Source organism: Pungitius pungitius, chromosome 11, assembly GCF_949316345.1.
Source record: "Pungitius pungitius chromosome 11, fPunPun2.1, whole genome shotgun sequence".
NCBI lineage: Eukaryota > Metazoa > Chordata > Actinopteri > Perciformes > Gasterosteidae > Pungitius > Pungitius pungitius.
The window spans coordinates 13,783,654-13,806,183 of NC_084910.1; the positions used below are offsets into that span (position 1 = coordinate 13,783,654).

The 22,530-nt window shown below is 41.1% G+C and overlaps 4 protein-coding genes across 9 annotated transcripts; 1 reads left to right on the forward strand and 3 right to left on the reverse strand.

Moving 5' to 3' along the window:
* Nucleotides 1-232: 232 nt before the first annotated feature.
* Nucleotides 233-3,166, reverse strand: vamp1b (vesicle associated membrane protein 1b). 2 transcript variants are annotated; one of them, XM_037453480.2, is made up of 6 exons: nt 2,557-3,166; nt 2,304-2,378; nt 1,545-1,692; nt 1,131-1,289; nt 669-720; nt 233-387 (listed from the first exon to the last, which is right to left on the reverse strand). In XM_037453480.2, coding segments are annotated over exons 2-6 (378 nt in total). In that variant the 5' UTR covers nt 2,306-2,378; nt 2,557-3,166; the 3' UTR covers nt 233-370. The 2 variants fall into 2 exon arrangements, with proteins under 2 accessions (XP_037309377.2, XP_062421649.1); XM_062565665.1 differs by lacking the exon at nt 2,557-3,166 and having other exon boundaries at nt 2,304-2,550.
* Nucleotides 3,167-4,129: 963 nt separating this feature from the next.
* On the reverse strand, nt 4,130-5,880 carry mrpl51 (mitochondrial ribosomal protein L51). Its single transcript, XM_037453477.2, has 4 exons — nt 5,701-5,880; nt 5,416-5,511; nt 4,822-4,929; nt 4,130-4,469 (listed from the first exon to the last, which is right to left on the reverse strand). The coding sequence occupies exons 2-4, from the start codon at nt 5,504-5,506 to the stop codon at nt 4,273-4,275; spliced, it is 396 nt and encodes a 131-aa protein (XP_037309374.2). The 5' UTR covers nt 5,507-5,511; nt 5,701-5,880; the 3' UTR covers nt 4,130-4,272.
* A 1,559-nt stretch (nt 5,881-7,439) lies between these two features.
* plekhg6 (pleckstrin homology domain containing, family G (with RhoGef domain) member 6) lies at nt 7,440-22,393 on the reverse strand. Of its 5 annotated transcripts, XR_009957077.1 has the most exons (17): nt 22,296-22,393; nt 20,675-20,867; nt 20,026-20,160; nt 19,634-19,759; nt 19,259-19,354; nt 19,079-19,129; nt 18,707-18,856; nt 17,869-17,979; nt 17,346-17,495; nt 16,572-16,706; nt 16,357-16,476; nt 16,132-16,264; nt 15,917-16,032; nt 14,112-15,466; nt 13,621-13,668; nt 13,353-13,452; nt 12,689-12,828 (listed from the first exon to the last, which is right to left on the reverse strand). XR_009957077.1 is itself a non-coding variant. In XM_037453315.2 (16 exons), exons 1-15 carry the CDS (start codon nt 22,331-22,333, stop codon nt 13,653-13,655), a joined length of 2,925 nt encoding a protein of 974 aa, XP_037309212.2. In that variant the 5' UTR covers nt 22,334-22,393; the 3' UTR covers nt 12,689-12,828; nt 13,621-13,652. The 5 variants fall into 5 exon arrangements, 4 of the variants coding, with proteins under 4 accessions (XP_037309208.2, XP_037309212.2, XP_037309210.2 ...); XM_037453315.2 differs by lacking the exon at nt 13,353-13,452; XM_037453313.2 differs by having other exon boundaries at nt 12,696-13,452.
* On the forward strand, nt 9,569-12,040 carry LOC119197242 (lymphocyte activation gene 3 protein-like). Its single transcript, XM_037453398.2, has 8 exons — nt 9,569-9,691; nt 9,822-9,942; nt 10,076-10,296; nt 10,519-10,755; nt 10,849-11,166; nt 11,263-11,520; nt 11,627-11,748; nt 11,922-12,040. The coding sequence occupies exons 1-8, from the start codon at nt 9,643-9,645 to the stop codon at nt 12,015-12,017; spliced, it is 1,422 nt and encodes a 473-aa protein (XP_037309295.2). The 5' UTR covers nt 9,569-9,642; the 3' UTR covers nt 12,018-12,040.
* Nucleotides 22,394-22,530: the final 137 nt, after the last annotated feature.

A 22,530-nucleotide genomic window follows, 5' to 3' on the forward strand; every position in this document is an offset into this window, starting at 1 on the left:
CAAAGGGCTTCAGTCTTGTGTGTTCCCCCCGTGTAACAAGATTTTCCTAACTCCCTTCTTCCCTTCCTCTTCCACTCCATCTGCTGCGTCCTTCAATAATACATGAGGTGCAGAGACGGGAGAGTGAGTGAGACACCAAAACAGTAGAATAAAGCAACCGGAAGGGAGGGACAGAGGGACAAAGAGAACGGAGACACCTATGAACACCACTGCCGTGTAGAAGTGTAAGATGGTTCAATGGAAGACTGTGTGAAGAGAAGGAGAGGACGGATAAAAGGGAAGGAGTGGCGCTTGGGTATCTTTTTTTTTTTTTCTCTTCCCGCTCATCTCATTCGAATGGTCCATATCCATCTGTAAGGATGGGCTGAGCTCAGTAGAAGAAGTACACTGCAAATAAAGAAGAGATGGAGTGGATCCATTAGCATACAGGCGAGACATAAATATAAATATGTTTGTACGTCTCTGCAGCTTAATCATCAGCTATTGTAGCCTGACTAACACCATATGAGAAATTCCCATCTACACATATATGATCCTCTAATGCTGGGAGAAAAACGCTTATTGATCATCTAATTTTTAAAATAATAGTATCGCTTTATAAAACCATAAAAGTAATTTGTACTTCGATAAATATACCAAAAATGTAATGGTATCAAAATGCTACTTACAGAATATGATTCCAACCACAATGACTCCAATGATACCCATCATGATCATCATCTGAAAGGAGAAAACAGTAACATTTACTATAACAGGTTCTCAGACACACTGTATCTGTGTGTGGGGTTCGATGCTTTCACACCGAAGGGAATTATAGAATTATTATAAAAAAATGAAAACTCTACAGTGGCTGCCTTATTTTACCCAAAGCATCTGCTTCCACAGCAGCTCATTAACAGATTAGTGTGTGGATCACCAGAACAGGCAGCGTGAGATGCCCAGCGCACCTCACCATGAACAGCAGTTCAATGTGATAAAGGCTCTGAGCATCTTATAGCTCCATGCACATATTATATATCTAAATGCATAACACATGTAATAGAAATACTGTTAATTTGGACTCTAGTTGCAGTTCTTTTGTTTCCAGTAACAACAATGTGTGTGGTGGGAAACGCCACTAATGTGCCCACCTTGCAGTTCTTCCACCAGTACTTGTTCTTTAGCTTAGCAGCGCAGCTTTCAAACTGGGAGGCTCCGGCTTGGAGAGCGTCCGCTCTGTCATCCAGCTCTGAGAGCTTCTGGTCCCTTTCCAAAACCTTGTCTACATTCACCCGCATGATATCCACCACCTAGCCCACAGTGGCGAGGATGAGACAGCATTTAGCAGCGATGGAGAGGAAAGAAGATGAAAAATTAGGGTTTAAAGAAAGAAAGCGAAATGTCATAATCCATTTACAGATTAGGAAGCAGAGCAAATCTTACGGATAAAAAAAGAGACAATAAATCACTTGGTGTTCAGATCAAGTCCAGACATTTAATCATGTTACATTGCATTTAACATCAAAATTTGGTGCAGAATCTCAGTCTGTTCTTGTCCAGCTCACCTCCTCCACTTGGGCCTGTGTCTGCTGTAGTCTGCGGTTGCTGGAAGTATTGGGGGGGCCAGGAGGTGCACCACCCGGGGCTCCATCAGCACCAGGGGGTCCTGGAGCACCAGGGGCTCCACCTGGGGCAGCAGCATCCGGGGCAGACCTGGGAAGGAGCACAGGGAAGGGGAAGATGAATTTAAGTTGGGGATAAAAGGGACCTTTTTTGTTAACTGGGGCATGTTCAATAATAATTTTAATATGATGGGGGAAAAGATTCGCTGGTCAAGGCGTCTATTAAGATAATTTGCTAGACGGGGAGTTTATCACAAATCACAGGACAAAACAGGACAAAACAAGGTTGTACCTAAGTAACGAGAATGTCTTAACGTCATGCATCATTCATTAGACATGAGCGATGGTGACCTCAAATCCCCAGAATCGCAATATTTAAGATATTTTGTTATTTAAACTGTAGTGTACAATTATTATAACGGACTCAATTCAACTCCGAGGCTTTAAGGTGGAAGCATTAAAACTTCCAATACATAATTTAGTGATGGTGTAACGGAAAAAAAATCCCTTACGTCAGCAAAACCCATCAAGCAGAAATAAATCAGATTAGTCCGACCCCCCACCATAAAAAAAAAAACATACATGGAAATGAATTGGTTACAATATACAGGCTATTTATTCCTAGAAGCTTGGGCATGATATTTATTTGTATTTTTGCAAACCGTGAAAGAAGCGCAACAGAAAAGCCGCATTGATACTCACATCTTCTATGCAGCTGTTTGAACTGACTGACGGGCAGCGAGGAGGGGTGAGGGATCTGAGGTGGACAGGGAGGCTCTGAAGTACAACAAGACAAAAAGCCCCAGCAAGATCACACACAAAAAAAGAACTGATGCGAAATGTGCAATCAGCAAAGTAACTCAAGTGCCGCACTGGCAGCGGACAGGCGGCCGGTCTTTGCGCAGTGGGGACGATCTTCTACACTCGAAGTCGTCAACAAAGTACCGCAACGTACCGAGACACGTCAACGGGGTCGAGCGACAATTCACTGTGTGCGCGGACCGGGAGGCAGGAGGTGAAGGGGGAGCTCAGGAGAAAAGTACTTCTAAATGGTCATCCATTCAAGCGGAAATCCACGGGTGTTTATAAATCCCGCAGGGAGGCACGCAGTCGATGCGGAGTCCTGACGCTCCTGGATGCGGAGACGCGGCGCTGATTGGCTGCCCGGTGGAGTTGCCTCTTCTGAAAAGCTAATAGCAAATGCGTGCAATCTCAAGAACAAGAAGGGAAATGAAAGTCCAGTCATTAGAAATCAGTTGTATGTTGTATTTCTGATCTCCCCCCCTGTCCCCCTCCTCCACACCTCCCTCTTTCAATCTCGCTTTCTCGTTTCTCTCTGAGCGGACGGATGTGCGTCTTGAGGGAAGTGCGGTAGTTTCGCCCGTGTAAAGTGCTGTGTCTCTCAAGGCTGCTGCAATAATGCGTCTCTCCTCCTGCCTGGACTTCGACTCCTAACGACGGCGCCTCCCCCCCCCCCCCCTCTTCGCTCCCTTTACACTTTGCAGTGCTGCAGCTCTTTGTCGGATGGGGCGGCAGGACGACACTGCGGTACAGTGGATGCCTGCTTGTGCAGTGGCGTCACTACACTTTTCTTGGCCCCGAGGCGACCCAAATGGGGCACCCATTTATGCTAGGGGGGCGCGAGGTAGTCTACATGCACAGCATTAATCACACAGAATTCCTTTTACTTTTTGGTCTGCATTACTAGCACTGCACAGTATCTCAGAGCTTATTACATTCCCATGTTTACATGTTTTTATAGAGGTCATATGTCAGATAGGGAGAGTGACCACATTCTCTGCAGTTAGAACATGTCGTTGTGACTGCTTCACTGCATTAAAACTAAGTAACGATTGAAGGCAAACAGGAGAAATCTAAACTATTGGGAGAAAATTGGTTGTTTTTTTAACCAGCGCCAAAGCTTGGTCCAATTGGCCGTGCTCACATGTTCCAAACAGAGTTACAGAGATGGTAATATCAATGTGTACTTCTATACTGTAGTGTGATTAGTTTGTGGATACAAGTTGTTCAACTTTTACCTACAAAAGTAAACTACAGGCCAACAATACCAACTTATTAACATCTTTATGGTGTTCAAACATTTTTTTTCCACTCTGTTTCAATTAATTAGCACCAATATAACATGTCTGCTTGCTTCTGTTATAATTGTGAATTGTTAATGACTTAAGTAATGTTACAATACTAATTTCACAAGTTCTTCATCAAAACAAATGTGTATTCATTTTGATACTGAGTTAATACTAATACAGATTGTTCATACTGAGCCTAAGCCTATAAACTCTGCCTTTGCACCCAAGAAATTAAGTAGGCCATTATTTTAAGAAGCTGACGATATGAAGTGTTAACTGTTCAGTCTTTTCCAAAAGCAAAGCAAAGTTTAGAAACCCATCACAAGATTTTTAGCAGATATCTTTTTACTTCCTTCTTCTAGCTTTGTTTTTAAAAATGTGGTGTTAAAAACAACAATCAAAAAACATTTAAACCAAAGAACAGGAAGAATGCGGCTCTGAAACACAAAGCTTGCCTTTATATGAATTTGATGATGAAAAAAAGCATCTTTACAGAAGTTCAACAACATGACATCACACAGATTGACTAAACAGTCCTTATTGATGGGTCAAACGCATTTGACGGTATGGTTTGTCCAACGTTAGCGCCGTTTGCCAGTGCGATTGAAGCGTCTGTAGAGGAAGCGGATCCTCTTCTCCAAGTTGTGTTTGTCCAGAGTCATCATTCGGTCACCCACCATCTTCTTCTTCCTGGCTAGACGTAGCATTTCATTGCCTTTGAAACCCTTCAGCCAGCAGGGTGCGACAATGAGGTCTTTTGGATGAGCTTTAAAGTCACCTGAAGACAGTGTGGAGATCAGAAAACTAGGTAAGGTACAATCTGAGCTAGTGCTCATGCACAATGAATGCTTTGAAGTATTCTATGAACGTCTTCTACAGAATGTTGTTGACGACTGCATACACAAATATATTTTGTATATTTTACTGGTAGAAAAAAAAAGTAGAATAACATCCAGACGTGTATTAGATCACGTTCAGCTAAAGCGTCAAACGTATTGAGTTAACTAAATCACACCAAAATCTGCATAGAGAATCTGAATCCGTACATGTTTGGAGTATAAAGTTATGCATATTGAAAAAGTTAAACAAAACCTATTTTTATTAAGCGTTAGCTACTTGAGGAAAGTTACCCAAGATGCCGATGTTATCATAGACACCAAACATGCTCCTCTTCTCAGTCCACCTGTCCACCGTCTTCAGCTGAGGGATCGCATGCATCCTTATCTGACAGCATGTTCCTAAAGAAAGCACACGTTTCACATCACCCTTCAGCCACAACCACCAGAGTAATTGATTAAACAGTTAACATTCATTATTAGCAATTAAAAAAAATATCAGATAAAAGCATTTTGAAGACACCAATCAGGATATTCTGAGAAGGCATTATTGATTAGCTGTTTATTATGTTAAGACAGAAATTAACGTAGGCAACTAGGCATATTAAACATTTAACTTGGTAGACCAAACATGTGAATATACATCAAGAAATCCAAGTAAACTTGTCTAAGATTATCAAATACTTTCCTCTGTTTAAAATTTAAATCAGAGTTTTGATTCATGCTGTAATTGTACTAGTTTTGGATCCGTGTGGAATCTGGCTCTTGCGCTTTTATAAGACCGAATTTCCCTGTGGGAAATGCATGTTTGTGCAAGGTTAAAAAGGTTAATGCGTGTTGCTCCAGCACCGACGTAAAAGCGGAAAGGTGCTTCAGGTTTCTGCTCACCGGTATAGAGGGTTCTGGCTGTGCCGAGCAGGGACCCAGCGGACTGACAGAAGGACGCTCCAGCTTTCAGTAAGACTCCGACAACAGACATCGTCCCTACAACAAACACGATAACTTCAGTTTACTCAGGCAAAGTCGATGTGTGTTATCGAACTTATGTCTTAAACAGTTTTATACAACACTGTGTCCGCTTTTCTTTACATCTTTACATTGACCCTTAGCTTCAGCTAGCGCATTAGCTACAAATGAAGTAACGCTAGTGGGGACATTAAAGTTTCCAGTTACCTGTTTACACGTCCAGCTGCGATCTAGTCCCACGTTTATTGTAATTTCTACAACACATACAGTGTCTCTGTGTGCTGACATACAACACTTGACACGTTATTGAGTCTTCAACCTGCTGTTAGAGGCCACCTCCATCTTACTTGTGTTATATCCCACAATGCAAAGCAACGGCTAGGCAGGCTTTCTTCTTCTATGGTTTCTTCTTCGTCGTCTTTAGTGCTTATTAGTGGTTGGGAAATCCACCTTAGAGGCACATTGCCGCCCCAGCTGGCTGCAAAACAACATGTGGAGGAAATTAAATAATTAAATAAATAAATACATACATAAATACGTTTTGAGTTGGATCCATTTCTTTACAAAAAACTAAGCTTGGGAGCATTTCGACCGATTCCCATCAGCCCTCAACATGTGGTTAATTTTGAGGGTTGTTCGACCAGATATTTGGCCCACTATCATGAGCAGGTGTGAGTATAACAGTTACATTTATGAAATGAACAGTCCCAGAATACGTCTAACTGACCAGAAAGGTATGGAGGGTCCCACAAAAATAAATGTTTTTAATGCTAATAGATATTATGGCGAAATCGTGTACTGCGCTTTAGATGGAAATCCACACGGTTAACTTTTCATTACTGCTGTAAAATAGACACTGAGTTTTCAACGCTGCCGTGTTAATGTGATGTATTGTTGTTCTCAGCGTCTGCCACCAGAGGTGAGTAGGTAACGAGTAACAGTAAAAAGTAATGAGTTCTCTCCATCCCCCAAAAATCTAATTTGAGTCCCAAGAGGAGCAAATGGTTTTAATAAATACATTATTTTTTATATTTTTTGTGAACAATCCAGAAACATATTCATGGAAATTAATTAATTAAAAAAATGAATAAATGTTGAACTAAGGATAGAAAAAACGAACGTCAATAATATCAATGAATAAATAAGTTACAATTGATTAAGTATGATTGTGATGGTAGGTCGAATTCATTTCTAGACAAAATGTGCTTATTTCAGTATTGCAATCATAAAGGAGGTATTATGTCTCAATCTCTGTCTCGACCTGTGATAAAGATATAGTACTGCCCATGATGAGAGATTTTTTCAGTTGTATTGTGTATCAGTTTAGACAGAATATTAATTAAAAAGTGTGTAACTCCTAAATATTTCCTTTGCGATCCCTATATACTGTGTAACATTATGTTCTATAACTGTTATGCAGAATATTGTTGTTTTCACTTGATCCCAGACAAAATGTCAAGACTGTTTTGTCCATGCACACATGGACGGCGAAGATCGACTTCATAACACACGCAGACGTGCATGCACACACACACGCACACACACAAGCACGCACACACGCACATACACACTACTGCACAGACATGTACAAGCGCATAAACTGATACTTTCAGTATTAGTGTTGTAAAGAAAAGAATGGAATATTATGTCAACTGATATTTGTCTTAATTTCGTTATTACTAAGGTTTCTGTGAAAATTCAAACCAGACAAAACATTATTAAACATTAGATTCCATTTAACGTAACCACAATACCAGAGCCTTTGCAGAGAAGAGTTAATCTCTTACTGTAAATTGTCTTAGCACCTTCAATTTAAAACAATAATGCTGCAAGAAAAGTGGATTTTTTTTACTTTTTTTTACATTTGGAGACACTCATTTTTGAAAGATTAGTACACAGTGTATATCACACAAATGCCATACTTTGGAAAAAAAACATTTCTTGTGTACAATCATGTTTCCATCTTCAGCCTCAACAGCACTGAACAAAACGCTGGTTAAACTCAACAACAAAAAGGTCTGAGTACAGCAGGATTTGATCTCGGCTTCCTCTGCCAGTAATTCACAGTGGAACATCACTTTTCATCACCTACACAAACACATGATCTAATCAGTTATTGAAATCAAACCACAGCAGTGTTTACTATAAGGCAGAATGACTGGAGCCTCTTAATAAATGTTAATGATGATGCAAATTAGAACATAGCATTTTTTTTTTTACTAAAGCGGATGCAGAGAAGAGAGCTTGACAGGAAAAAACTAGTGTTGAACTTCTAAAGAGGCAATATGATTTGATTATTTTCCAACTCATTCTACTTACATAATCATCTGCATTCCCTCATGCTCAAAGCCCAGTTGTTTCCATGTACAATAGAGGTGACTCAGTTTCTGCTGTAGGAAAGACCACCTAGAGACGAGTGACGCACAAATGCCCCCAATTGTTTTTTTGTTAAAAAATGCCAAACTAAAGCCACAACAATAAGAAATATGAAACAGATTTAAATAATTTGGGCCAAGAAGGGCGTTCTGGTTTGATGAAATGAAGACACTTGATCTTGAAACATCACTCACCCAGCAGTCAAACAGCTCTTACCAAGGAAAATATGTCAAAATGAAGAAAAACAGCTCTGTGGTTTCACCCCCATATTCTCAGGTGTATCTGTTTCTTAGTGCCACAGTTAGAATCTCAATGTGTCTTTCTAGCGTTGGTTTTAACATATAGTAGGTTTTACAAACTTTGATGAGTTCACGGGCATTAATTATTAATCACAGAAGAGGTACATTAATTAGAAATAAAAACTACTATACTAACGGAAACTAAGCTAGAACTAGAGAGTTGGTTGGTCTGTCAGATACTGTGTTGATATGGCAAGATGCCTCATGGCAAAGATAAGTAATGAGTACAGTAAATCTGAACCCCTTATTCATCCTTCTTTTGCAGTATATACACAAACAAACAAATTATTTACAAAACAATGCTATGCAGTTATCAGCTTATATAAAGACTAATTTGTAATTAAGAATAATAACTTCTTACAATATTTTAAATTGGCACAACTGTGGTTCTGTTATATGGTTATTTGTTGTCTATTTATAGTGTTTACAAGCACAAATGCTTAAATGGCATCTGTTTGCAGTTCTACTATTGTCTTATAAACAACTCATCAAACGTTACTCCTTATAAATTACAAAGTCAAGTATTTCCAGCTAGTAATAATAATAATTATCAATCAATCTTTATTTTTTCCAATCTTACGATATTTACATTAAACTGCATTTAAACGTTGGTTGGCCTCCATTTGACGTCCTGACTGGCGGAGGAAGTATTCTTCACATGCAGCGACAGAAAAGGAATCGACGACAAGGAAAACAAAAAAGAGATGATTCACTTTCACGAATGCGCAACAGAAGACTATTATATTACGGGATGGCCTTGTTTTCATGAAACTGGTGGTGGAGATGATGATGATGATGATGGTGATCGGGATGAGAGCTGTGGGTTCAGCAGCAATTCTGAACCTGGCTGACTGGTAGTGACGGAGGAGACGTGACACGGTGGTTTGGAGTCAGCAGTTTTTGCCATTTCGGTTTCAAAGCAACAACCGGGGCTTCCGTGAATGGCCCCGAAGAGCTTTCTAAACACACAACGTTCAACGCACGTGTGGAGATGATTGAAAAGTTGTTCCCGGCTCATTTTTGAGCTAAGTATTTCTAAATTGGAACTATACTTTAAGGGACAAATACAGTGAGATGCACATGCTATCCTGTATTTTGCTTCGGTCTGGAGTCTTGAGAACCTTTGGCTTGCAAATTGAATAATGTCTGATATCGTTACACTCACTGTTAAATCTGAAAAAGGAAACGGAAAGAAGAGAGAGAATCCGTGGGAGGGAGTGTGTCTCCCTGTTTACATCTTTGTCTTCGAGTTTCCAGGCTGACAAAGTCAGACCGCATCAAAGCCCGGCTTGTAGCAGAAGTCAGATGATTGGTAGCAGAACTCCGCCTCCTTTTTGCACCCACAGATTCATATAAATACCTCATCGATTCAACTCACACAAAAACACACCAGAGAGCACATCGGACTCAGATAATAGAGCAGATAGAGATTACAACATTTTAACAAATTGTCCAAAAAAAAGGCAACAAAAAGATGCTGTTGGGGTATTTCCTCTTTGGGGTGATGACCTTTCATTTGTCAGGTATGATTTTTTTTTTTTTACAGAAATGTCTGCTGCCTGTTGTGCTAAAATGCCCAATGACATGCATCTATTCTTCTTTTTTTGTGCATATTTTCTATCTGAAGTGAATGACCTATTGTTTCTTTAACAGGTGCTCAAAGTGAAGTAAGTGAGGTTTTTGCCGAAGCCGGCTCTCAGGCTGTGCTGCCCTGTAAATGCAGCCGGCTGTCCGCTCGTATCCCCGCCATCATCTGGAGAAAAGCCGACAAAGGGTAAGACAAAAAAACACCACAGATCCCACAAACTGCCTCCCTCCCTGCTGGGCTTCACAATCCTTCCTTCCACTCCACAGCTGTATCTACCTAGTGATAACTCTGCATTGCTTGTGACACCTTCTGCCCACAGCACTGTTTGGAGAAAGGAAAAGAGTGGTCTGGAGTTCTGGGGCTCTGACTGGTTATCAAAAGGCAACCAACGCGTGAGGTGGCCCCATTACCAGTTAGAAAGTGGCGATTTCAGCCTGCAGATAAACAACGTGAGGGAGGAGGATGGAGGAGTTTACTCCTGCAGGGTGGAACATGGATTCCAAGTCATTGAGAAAACAGTCACACTCCGAATCACTAAAGGTGAGAAACGTGGAGAAACAAAGATGTTTTCACCCCTCCATGAATTTGTTGCATCAGTTTTGAGGATCGGATTCAATAAATAATTGATAAAGAAGCGATTGAAGATGTGAAGAGAGAAATTCCAGACTTTTTAAGTCATAGCAAAAACTTTAAAAAACTTGTTATATCTGCCAGAAATGAGCTGTAGCGTATGAAAATAACCTCATCCTCTTTCCTCCTCAGTGTCCGTCTCCTCACCGGCTCCGATTTGGGGGAACGACGTTTCGATCACCTGTAGCGTGACTCCTTGGCCTCAAGGAGCTCTTGTGAGGTGGACACTGAACGACAGCCCATTCGAGCCTCGGACCATGCAGACCGCTGTGAGGGAAAAGGCCACCGGCAGACTGACGGGAACCTGGACCTGCCTGGTGGCCTACAAGGACCAGGAGGGACGAGCTTCAGCTACCCTGAGCGTGAAGGGTAAGCCTCACCAGGGGTCAGCGGCGGGAACTCAGTTTGGTTTGGAACTTCTTTTTTTTTTACTCTTAAACTCTCCCTCGCTTTCTCTCACAGGTGTCATCCACCCACCCGACGACGACGCCAAAGTGTACGCCGCTGTGGGATCCGCGGTCACACTCCCCTGCGTCTTCTCCCCCGGGCTCATCCCCTCTGATCCGCTCTGGGAGAAACTAAAACCCGGGTATCTCTACAAACCGGCTCCCGGTCGCCTTCCCGCCTCTTTCTCGGCCTCCGGGCCGCTCTCCGCGCTCGCCTCCGATCAGTCGGCCCGTTTGAACGAGGTCGCGTTGGAGGATGAGGGCAGGTACAGATGCTCCGCCACGATAGAAGGACAACGGGTGACGCGAAACATGCGGCTCGTCGTTGCCAAAGGTAAGCTCAGATGCTTTCAGTTGAAGTTTGATCCGCCGAATCTTGTTTTTCGCTTTTAACAGCGCATTTCATTGTGCTGCTTTTTGTCTCTCTCAGTTCACAGCAGCGCGCCCTCCCAGAACACAAGCTCCGTGACGCTGACCTGCCAGCTGGCCGACACCGGCGAGGTCACCAAGTACGAATGGGTTCATGTGATCTATGACCTCAATGGCAGCCGGTCCGTTGGGCCCATCCTGGAGGGGAAGAGTCTGAGTATAAGCACAACGTCCGAGGGGAACCGGGGTGAATGGGCATGTCGTTTCTACGGGAAGGACGGCCTTTTGGGAAATGTGACATACCACGTCCAGCAGATGAGTGAGTTCTCTCCTTGTGTATTTATATTCATCGATTGAGGCCCTGGCACAAATGTAACATTTGGCATTTATCTGACCGTGTGTTTTTATATTGATGTTCCTCACAGGCGGTCTAAGTGGAGAAAAACCTGGGAGTGTCTCACACAACACGGCAGCTGCAGTGGGCCTCAGCTTTCTCCTCCTCGTTATGCTGTTGATTTTGGCTCAGATCTACAAGAACCACCAAAGGGTAAGGAGCTTCTGAAATTTACCAACAAATAAGAGGAACATTATTTGAAAGGAATGTCAATCAAACAATTTCAATCTGGAAATTAAGTTAAAAAAAATGAAATTGCAATACATGTACATGTTCCTACAAAATAATGTACCTACAAATTTATCTACATGAATCTTTTTCCACAGAGGAAAGGCATCTTTCAGTACCCTGCGCTGGAGACGATTGTTCATACCGTGTCCAATGAGCGGGAGGAGAGAGAAAGAAACACGGTGAAAAAGTAAAGATATTAATGCAGTCATCTCACAAAACTACTGAACTTTTTTTATTCTTATATCTGCAAAATTTGGGATTTATTTGTAAATACTGTATTTCCAGAGCCGACATTGTAGCAGTTTTGTTTAAATTTAAACTTTGTGTATTATCCTATTATTTTCATTTTCAATTATCGACTGTATGTGAATATTTGTTTCTGTATATACATATTAACAATAAAATGTTTAAAAACAAGGTACTTTTAACAAAGAAAAAAGGTTTATTTTTTTACATGACATACAATGTGTACTGGTCAATGACAGGGGAAGTGATTGCTGATATAAATGTTCTATACACTTGTGTATATGAATGAAGAATTTTTAATTGTATTTAAATAAAACACTAATCAATTCTTTTTTCATTATTTAAAAATATATATAAGACATTGCTTTTACATTAATTACAGAATAATTATTGCCCAGAAATATACCCTTTTAATATCGATAGAAAATAAGAAAACTGCAAGAAAGATGTTTGGTTTTCATCAAGTAAAAAACAGCCTAGCGTCCCTGTGGTTTTGGCCCTCTTCAGTTTACATTGACGTAATGTAGCACCATTTAGGATCCACTCAGTAAGTGCAGTGACATGCAGCTTCAGAGCTACACTTCAATATAATGTCCGTCCTCTTGCTCTGATATTTCGGGGATGTCCCTGGAGGCCAAGGATCGGTTGATGCTCTCCAGAAACCCTTCCTCTCCGAGTTGTAAATGACCCAGAAAATCATCATCATCCAAGCACCAAGCTGGCCAGTTCACATTTACTCCGATCGTAAAGTCAACACTAAAGAAGGCGAGAGATGGAAAAACAGTGTGTAATTTATAATATAATATAACAACATTCTGGGGATGATGCATTGTCATTTTATTATTGTAACTGCATGAATTGAAAGTCAGTAAAAGTAAAAAAGTCAAAGAATACCTAAAAGGGGAGCACCTACATGCACAAAGCAGTAGTTAATGGCCGATGCGTGGTGTTAAATGTACAAAGAGCTTGAATAATGCTCTCTGTAAGAAATTGACGGCATAAGTAAATTAATTAGTAGAAAGTAATGAAATAAGCTGTTAAGAAGTTAAAAATGAGCAATGAAATAATGAAAGTGTTTATGTGTTATAAAGTGTACACAAAACAATGTTATTCAAATTCCTTTGAATTTTAATATGTTAATTATTAAATTAACTAAATTAGTTTTTTATTTAAATAGACAGACGAGCAAAACATCTGTTGTGGGATAGAAATGAAAAAATCTGCCCCGAAGGAAGTAACTTGAAACTTTTCAAAGTTATTTGACTTCAGTAGAAGAGGACCTGGGATTTTGTCTCAGAGCGTCCAGCCAGTTGAAGTGTCCTTGAGCAAGACAATGAGTCAACACAAGCTCCAAGGAAGCCGCTTAGTGTAGAGTACAACCTTAGCAAATACAAATAGATTGTAAAAACTTGACTTTGGTTATTTTCATTTGTAAGAACATATACATATAAGACTAGGGTTACTATCATCCAGAGTTTATTTCTAATGATAATCTGGAGATAAAAACTAGAGCATTAAAGAATTTGGCGTTCTGAAAATTCAACATACCAAGAAAAACCGTTGAATGCAGAGTAGACGGGTCAATTTTTGAAATTCCTTAAAAAAAGAAAATTCAATTTCACAATCATTTCCTGCTTTGTTGTTGTACATCACTTTTGTGTAAAATGTTCTTTTATTAATTGATCAATTGTGTGTATTGTTTGGTTGGCTCCTGAATGAATATAATGCTGTCTACAAAGTGTGACCGTTTGTGTTTTTGTGGCTATTGCAGTGTGTCGTTGTCGTGGATTTTTTTGCTACAAAGTTGTGCCTTTTGTTGTTTTTTTCTCTGCCATAGAAACATCTTCCTTTAGGATTCAAAATTGAATCATACATGACCTGAAGATGTGACTATCAATATTACACGTTTTCTGATACTTCCCAATTTTTATAAGTATTTATTTGTTAATATTTGTTAACATTTTTTAATATTTGTTAATGGTTGTTAATATTTTCCGACCACCAAAAGGTGTACGTACACAGAACACTGTCAAACCAACCTGTTGCTCTTGTCATCATCATCATCATCATCTCCATCCACCAGCTGCTCCTTCCATCCTTTACTCACTGTGAGCGCTCTGTGTCTAAACAGCTCCACCTCCTCCTCCTCCCACTCCACGTGTCTTTCTCCATCGCTGGGCCATGGCAATGGCGTCTGCAAAAACGAGGGTTCGGGAGGATTCCTTAAACCCAAATGGGCCACTTTCACATTTCTGCCTTTTAATCCGTCTCTCTCTTTGGCCCTTAGCAAGAGACCCTCCAGGGCCATGTTGTGTGCCTTCTCCACTTTGGGAAACGTGTGGGGAGTGCTGGCGTGCAGGCCAGCTCCATGGCCTCCTTCAACGTCCTTCATGTTAGAGGCCGTCCTTTGGGTTTTCCCTCCGTTATAAACGTTATGATCCAAAAGCTCGGATTGAGACACCGTTTGGAGGTCTGGAGATACCGTGTCATGAAGGTCCAAAAACATGCCTTGGTTGTGCTTCAGGGAGGCCAGTTTTAGCACTCGGTGTGACTCCGGGACGGATGGTTGCGAGTTTCTTTTCATTTGGCCATTTAAAACCGGCAAGGACTGATTCGACATCTGAGAAGAGGGGCCCTGATGAGAGTTGATTGGCCTCCTCCTGCGTAACCCGGGCGACTTCAAATTTTTGGAGCGACCCCAATCCTCTGGAGGTGTCTCCATGTCCCCGGACTTGCTGCAGTCGGAGTTTCTCCTGGAGTCCTGGTTCACAGACTGAGAATCGGAATCCCTATTCGTTGATATTCTCCTCTCAGGTGCTCGTCCTTTAAACTCAGGCTCCCCCCCGAATATTGCCGGTTGGTCGGAAAGGTCCGTCGTACTTTCCTCCTCCATTGGATAGTCAACGTCTGGATACAAGATATCGTATCGCGATGGACCGCCTGCAGGGCCGGGATTGAAATAATTCCGATTGGCGGCAGATGGTGCCCCGTGGTTGCACACTCTCGTCTCGACTCCTCTCACTCCCATTTCTACCCATTCATATCCACGGTCGGCTTGTTGCTGACCAGTAAGTCCCTTGTGTCCCTTGACTTCGGGGTGGGAATGCCAAAAAGGTAGAACGGGATTGTTTTCAGTCCCACCACCTGGAGGAGGATCCTGTTCCTCTGCTTCGGCTTCTTTAGACACCAACATCCCATTTGTCGATTGGGCGAAAATAAGTTTCTCAGTGAGTTCATCCATAAAACTCTCTCTTCTGGATTGCGTGATGGGTTGTTTTCCTGTGTCCATATCATGCGTTTCGACATTTGTGACAGGGTCGGCCTCCGGCTGCTGGATTTTTAAATTTTCCAGTTGTATGTTGTTCTCAGTCTGCCTCAAGTTCCTCAGTGTTACCTGGCCACAAAAAAAACAAATGAATAAACATGTAATTTGCAATTCTGTTTAATACAAAAAGACTGAAACTCTACTCTGGCCATGCTAGTGGCTTTGTGAGCCTGTCACAGACAGAGATAAAAGCTAACACCAGTAAGCTAACAGATTGCTATAACTTCTGATGTTTAAGCAGGTAAAATGCTCACAGTTACATAACCATCGTACAGTCAGACCTTTCACTCAAAATGACCAATATGAACCTGCTGGTGAAGGAATTATACTACCAGAACCAAGAATGTCTGTGAAAGTGCATCCAACAGTTTTTCTAACGTCAGTTTGGATCAAAGTATTGGAGAGATACTCGATTGAAGGAGAGACACCTGTGACACCAGAGCCACACTGATAGCATTGCAGCAAGTTAAAGTGGACTCCATCATTCCTCTCAAACGACTCGGTGACAGATGTTTGTACCTTTGCCAAGTTGATTTTGGAGACCCATCTGGAGCAGCTCTCTGAGGTACTGGCTACAAATATGTAGACATTCATAGCACTCTGAAGCTCACCAACCTCCACAAGAAGAAATGAGCCTGAGAGCGGAGGAGTTATGACAAGTGGAACTTTTAGTGTATTTGTGAGAATAGAAAAAAGGCAAGCTGTCTTTTTGTGAATAAAGAAGTGTTACTCACAGCCATCTTTCAGCGAGTAGCAGAACGTTCTGTCAAGGGCCAGCGGAGGTCGAACTACCTTCAGCCGGTCCCCTTTCTTCTGGACTTTGGTCAATAGAAGAACATCTGTGAAAAGCAGAGCCACCACCTCAAGCTGCACCGAGCCACGTGCAAGGAAACATGAGAAAGTCAAAAAAGAAACACATTTAATGAAGAGTTATTGAGCAGCACACTGGCTCCGCTCACCTTGCTGTCTTTCCTCTCCCGAATCTTCAGGTTCTCCTCCAGCAGAAGCTTGCGCACGACTTCAGGACTTACTCCTTTGACGGGGCAGGTTAGGTCAAACTGACAAATCTCTCGGACAAGCTGTCAGTTGCACAAGATACAAAAAGGATGATCCGTTTATTTTGACAGTCTGTAATGTTCCGTATTGTTAGGAAAAGAAAACAGTCCTATTTTACCGTGTCAATATCTTCATTTATGCACTCCACCTCGTATCCCTCCACCCTCTGAGCAGAAGTGATGAGAGCGAGTTTCTCATCTTTTAGCCTCAGGTGGTCGTTGATGCTCTCCAAAAAAAGCTTTATACTGGACAGCTGGAGAGGAGGAAGAAGAAGAGTTTTGTAGTTCTGAAGAAAAGACGATACTTTCCATGGATTTTAGAGCTTTTATGATTTAAACTTTTCGGGTTCATTCCTAAATTTAGGATATGAAATATGTTAATGTTGTTCATCAGATTTCGGACAATATTGTTTGATATTGACTGGATTTCATGATCACAGTAAATAGTTATATAATGGTAAACGTAGTCTTTGACCCATTTCAGTTACAATCTGAAGGTAGGGAATTATTAAGGTTGTGGTCCTGTAACAGAAAATGAAGAAATGTTTTTTTTTTGCAGAAGACAATGTGACGACATTCTGAAACATCTTCTTACAATGTTCTCAATACTGTGGAGAGATTTTGATCACTATCAGATTCTGAAATCATCCAGACGTCAGAAGATCAACCCTTAAATGTCTTTTACCAAAAATCCCATTTTACCAAAAGTTTCCTTTTCAATAGACACGTACAAGACAGAAAGACAAGTGGTGGTAAAGATTGTGCCTTTGTACACCTATTACCTTAATTTACTTTATAGATACTAAGACCCGATGACCTCTGGAGTGGGTTTGTGCCTATAAGCCTAAAGATACACCATAGGTAACACATGTTGAACAAGAAGCAGTTAGTACCATGCCTCTGAGTGTGTTCTGCACGTGAGGATCTGGAGTGTTTTTCAGCACGGCCTTGAGAAGCAGAGGATACTTTGTGATCCTCAGGTGGGGTTTTGCCTGCATGTCCCCGAGCCGCATGCGCTCACACCGAGGATGATTCTCCACCCACTGGACAGGACCGAAGAAGAAGAACATTGTCCGCGGGTCAGCGATTCAGATTCTGACTTAATTACAAGGGGGCTTCCAATCACAAAATGAACTGGTCTATAAAACATGTGAATTTAAACGGTAATTTGGCCAAAATGATCTACCAAAACAAAACGTTCACAACGTGAGACTCTCTAATGCCCAATAAAAAACAAAATAATATCACCTCCCACTGAGACAGAGAACAGTGATGCTGTGACATGTGACAAACACATTTACAGTATTACAAAAGATAACACATGTTAATTGTCTCCATCACAATGCTATTGAGTGCTGCAGGAGGTCAGTGTTTGTGTACCGTTGTGCGTATTGTGTCGTCTGATGCTTACTGTACCTGAACATAAGTGAGGAAATGCGGGTTGCTCCCCATCTGCCTGCGTGTGAACTCCACACAGTTTTCCTCCTCCCAACAGTAGTGTTGATATGAAGAGAAGCGCTCGCGGAACTGGGGACAAAAAGAAGAAACAAAGGGTTCAATTCCGGGTTTATTAAAAGTCGCAGTGAAACATCTAAAGATTCTGTTCTATGATGTTTTCACCAGTGAAACAGAATATTGGAGCAGTACAGTCTAGAAAGGGATTGAGTTCAAATCCTGAGCATCTTGATCTACTAAAAAGTCGCCTGGCTCAGCGTGCAGTGCGACACGGAGCTGGTTGCTGAAAGTTCGATGGATATCTTCAATCTATTGATTGAAATTGATAGCATTAGCCTTTGATTTTGATTTAAATAAAGAAAATATTAATTTTTTTTAATAGAAAAATACCCAAATATTTTCTACGCATATTATTAAATGAGTGTATATTGATCAGCGATATGATCTAAAGTTGTTTTCCACTACATAGTATTTATGTTATGGAAAGAATGGAAATTATTATTTGATCTTTTATTCCAGATGTTGTTTAAAAATACATTATAAACCTTTAAAAATAATATATTCATGCTATGTTTGAACTATTTTACATGCTGCTGTGTGATTCTATAATTTATCTGCATGAAATAACTGCCAACTGAGATAAATAAAGTGGGCTAGAAAGTCTTGTCCTGTGAAATGTAAAATCTAAATACCTCAGCACAATGCAGAGCGCAAGTAAACCACCTGAGTAAAAGTACTCCTGACCGGCAGAAGCACACCTCTCAATGTGTAATGGGTGTTAAAGAGAGTGAGCTCATACCTGCAGGCAACCAGCCTCCAACACCAAAGGATCAAAGGGCTTTCCCGTCCCCCGGACGTCTTGCAACATGGGATAAATCACCTGCTGCCAAAACAGCTGGTGAGCGGTGAGGATGGAGGGAATGTTAGAGAAGAGCAGTTCAGGGGTCACCTGTCACAGGAGCAAGGAGAGATAATGAGTGTTCAAGTTGAACTCCCCTGCTTTGACATACTGTTGTTGAACTACGTTCTCCACTTAAAGTTTGCCTTCTGTTTCAACAAAAGCGGATGTTCTTGGTGTGACCATCACTGTGTGTCAGTCGTATGCGGAACATAGGCCCGCTGATTTTGTGTGTTTGAAGTGTAAATGAGGCGCCGCGTTCCGCAGACTAACCTCCAGGAGAAATCCATGCTGGTGCAGGTTGACAAGAGCTGCGATGACAAACTGTGAGAAGGAGACACCACTGTGGTTAACATCCTGTGGAAAATTCGCTTTCAGCTCCGACACACTGCATGTTAATGTAAAAGCTTCATTTAAATGAGCCTGTGACGGTAGGTAGAAATGACACATTACATCTTTGATGATTATCAGTTTGTTGATGTAGATGAGCTCTGTGTAGATAAACTCCCACAGCGCCTCCTGCTGGTGCCTCAGCATCTTCGACATCGTCTGATCGATTACACCAGACAGAGGAGAGAGAATTTGATTATTACCGATCCTTTGACAATGTGTAAAATGTATTGAGCAGTTAAATTACAGTAAGATCGAGGACATGACGAGTTTATATGTTTCTCATTGTCAACGAATCCAATGATGAGAACAATAATCTCTCAATTAGTTTATGCTTCCCCAAACATATCAGTTGTTGGTTTTGTTCTTTTCATGGGATTTGTTCATTTTGAGAGAAATTCAAAATATTGTTGTGAGTAATTTATTACAAGCTCATACTGAATGAGAGTGCACTATATCTGTCCAGTTCTTCTCCAGTGTGGTTCCCTGACTTTCCTCCTTCCACCTCCACTTAAGACTGAGCGGCATAGCAAAGGCCTCCAGCTCCTGCTTCAACCCATCCAGCTGACCTCGGGTGAGGGAGGGGGAGGGATATAGAGGTCAGGGAGAGAAAATGGAAGACTTTGATGACTTAATGAATAGTACTTCTTTTGAAGTGATCCTTTTGCTGTTGTATAAACATAGTAAGATGTCACATGTAAAGCTATGCAAACAGAGCAGAACAAGTGCCGCAGTAGTCTTTTTTCCCCCGTTTTTTTCAGTGTTATTATAGAGCAAGTCTTTGTCATGTGTTTCTAAGCATGTCTCCATGTACGCTGACCACATCATACCTCAGAAGCTTGGGTCTTCTCAGACTCTCCCTGGCTGAAAAGGACCTGTCTCAGTGGAGCTCTGGGTTTGGCAGCAGCAGAAGGAAATTTACTCATTGTTGCTAAGTCAGTCACAACCTTTTGCTTTCTCTTCCTCTGGAAAGGGAAAATACCAATTTCAGGATACTTGCATTTTAAAATTTTATTTCAGCACACATTCATGCGATGAGAAATAAAAGAGGCAAGAGATGAAAAAGTACTATATGCATCTGTAGCCGTGATTTGTGTTTTACTGCTAAGCAGTACTCAGAGTCATGGATACTGTGAGACACATTTCCTCACATTTGTGTCAATCACTTGGACAAAACTATATATATAGCTTTGAATAGTCAGACTATAATGAATTAACAAGTGTCAGTTTTTTCTTTTCACGAAACAATGCATCAGTAAAAGAGAAGATAAAGTTTTCCTGTAAATGTGCAGCACTTCCTTCTTTGTAAAGGGAAGCAGGTACATGCAAACACATACGTAAAATACATGTAGCTTAAAGCTGCAATTGAAGTACTGAACTTTGATAAGTGCACTTAGTTCACTGGAGCAGTCAGTGCAGCAGGCGTCCCCCGCCTCTCACATCCCCCCCACCCTCACATTCCTATCACATTCCACTTGCCTGGTAGCCAAATGTGTTGAACTTGGTTTTGTCCCTGTGGTGAATGTTGGTCTCTGCAGCTGCGCTCGTCCCGTTGACGTGTGGATCCCTGGGTTCTGTGTCTTTCTCCCTCCCCTCGTCCTTACTATTTCCCCACTGCACCGATGGATCTCCCATTAATGATTCATTTCCTCCACCGTTTACATGCAGTGCACTTGAGGAAAGGTTGAGAAAAAACACACAGGGTTACGAATGGCAAAAACAAGGTGTGAAAAGCTTGTTACAATAAAAGGCTTCACAAGAGAGGGGAAGAAACAATTGTGTGGCCCTTTAGGGTCAATAAATGTTATATTCTAGGTAAACAAACACTAACGGCAGCAAAAGCTGAGTTATTACAAACATTGGGATCCATTTGCAGTCCTCAACTTTAGCAGGTTCGCCACTTTTATCCACTGAGCATCCGAGGATCCTGCTAGTTAAGGCATTATGGATGGGCTCAATATCAGGAAATATTATTTAAAAAATATAATTATTTAGATATTCAATGCATTGAGAAAATTGTATTAATTATCAAGCTCTAAAATAATCATACAATTAAAAGCTAAACTAAGAAGAGTGACAGACACAATAACAACAAACTAAACAGAGATTAAGTTAGTATTAGTTAAATAAACAGTGATTATGAGTGATATTATCTTGATAATATAGTGTTATCATTTCAGTGAATCGGATGCTCTAATAGTCAAGAGTTTACTGCCAGAAAAGGTAAAGACTCTTAATATTAATTCAATTCAATTCAATTAATTTTATTTTGTATAGCCCAAAATCGCAAATTACAAATTTGCCTCAGAGGGCTTTACAGTCTGTACACATGAAACATCCTCTGTCCCGAAACCCTCACATCGGCACAGGAAAATGTTGAATTAATGTCGGCATCATTGACTTATTGTTCTCTTTGCACTCATAAGACACACAGTGAATGCAAGCAGTGAGGCAGGTAGGAATCGGCTTCATTTTACAGACAGCGATGCTGGTTTAATGCTGGACACCAACAGTGTCACACGACCTCAGCTCAAGCTTCACAGCCGCCTCCAGGACTCCTCTGACTTTGGACAAGTTCACACAAAGCCAATCTCACAATTTCACTCATTTAAAGTATAGAAGGTGTCTCTTTCGCTCAAAGCCACTTTATTTTAATGTTTTGTTTCATTATTTACTGATGTACAGCTTTTTCTATTTACATTTAACCACACTGTTGGATCACTGCTGTTGCAGAGCAGTGTGATTACTGATAAATGGTGTTATTATTATAATTATTGTTATGTAAAAAAAACAATAATTGTAATAGTAATAATTATACAAGGTTTGAAAACCTAGTCTTACATTTAGTACCCACATTTACATAATACAGATAAAAGTAGATTATTTTGCAATTGTATCAGACCAAAAACAGGTTTCCTGGTTGTTTTGTTCCTCAGTAAAAACAAACAGAAGAAGCTCTAAGGACGGACCGTGGATCAACAAACCAGCTCCAAAGTGGAAGTGATTCACAGCAGCCAACACACCAAGTAAAATAGTCTTAATTAGTACAGTCTCACAGAACCAGCTTTGATTTTTAATTAATAAAAATTATAGACTGTACCTGGGCTTGGTTGGATCCATTTTGTTTCGTACTGTCATATTTTGTTGGTGTCGGCTTCCTCCTCCTCTTTCCGTCTGACGGAGCAGTCCCTCCCTCTGTTTCTTCTGCCTGTACCTACCTCTAACCGCTCTCTCTGCAACTGGTCCGACGGGAACGACTGGATTCTGCAGCACAAATCGGTGCTCCGAGGTGTGCAATGAGCTGCAGCAAGGAGTGCTCAGTGGAGCGAAGGTGC

Bases quoted from the DNA above. Each gene is read 5' to 3' on its own strand.
- vamp1b (XM_037453480.2), bottom strand. The intron at 1,290-1,544 runs GTGAGCTGGACA...ACTGTGGGCTAG, and splicing joins CACAGGCCCAAGTGGAGGAG to GTGGTGGATATCATGCGGGT. The intron at 721-1,130 runs GTGGGCACATTA...TTCTCCTTTCAG, and splicing joins ACTGGTGGAAGAACTGCAAG to ATGATGATCATGATGGGTAT.
- mrpl51 (XM_037453477.2), bottom strand. From the start codon at position 5,506: ATGTCTGTTGTCGGAGTCTTACTGAAAGCTGGAGCGTCCTTCTGTCAG. The intron at 4,930-5,415 runs GTGAGCAGAAAC...TGCTTTCTTTAG, and splicing joins AGCCAGAACCCTCTATACCG to GAACATGCTGTCAGATAAGG. The intron at 4,470-4,821 runs GTAACTTTCCTC...CACTGTCTTCAG, and splicing joins TGATAACATCGGCATCTTGG to GTGACTTTAAAGCTCATCCA.
- LOC119197242 (XM_037453398.2), top strand. From the start codon at position 9,643: ATGCTGTTGGGGTATTTCCTCTTTGGGGTGATGACCTTTCATTTGTCA. The intron at 10,297-10,518 runs GTGAGAAACGTG...TTTCCTCCTCAG, and splicing joins CACACTCCGAATCACTAAAG to TGTCCGTCTCCTCACCGGCT. The intron at 11,749-11,921 runs GTAAGGAGCTTC...CTTTTTCCACAG, and splicing joins TCTACAAGAACCACCAAAGG to AGGAAAGGCATCTTTCAGTA.
- plekhg6 (XM_037453311.2), bottom strand. From the start codon at position 22,333: ATGACAGTACGAAACAAAATGGATCCAACCAAGCCCAG. The intron at 20,161-20,674 runs GCAAGTGGAATG...TTCCCTTTCCAG, and splicing joins TCAACACATTTGGCTACCAG to AGGAAGAGAAAGCAAAAGGT. The intron at 16,033-16,131 runs GTGAGTAACACT...CTCCGCTCTCAG, and splicing joins CTACTCGCTGAAAGATGGCT to GCTCATTTCTTCTTGTGGAG.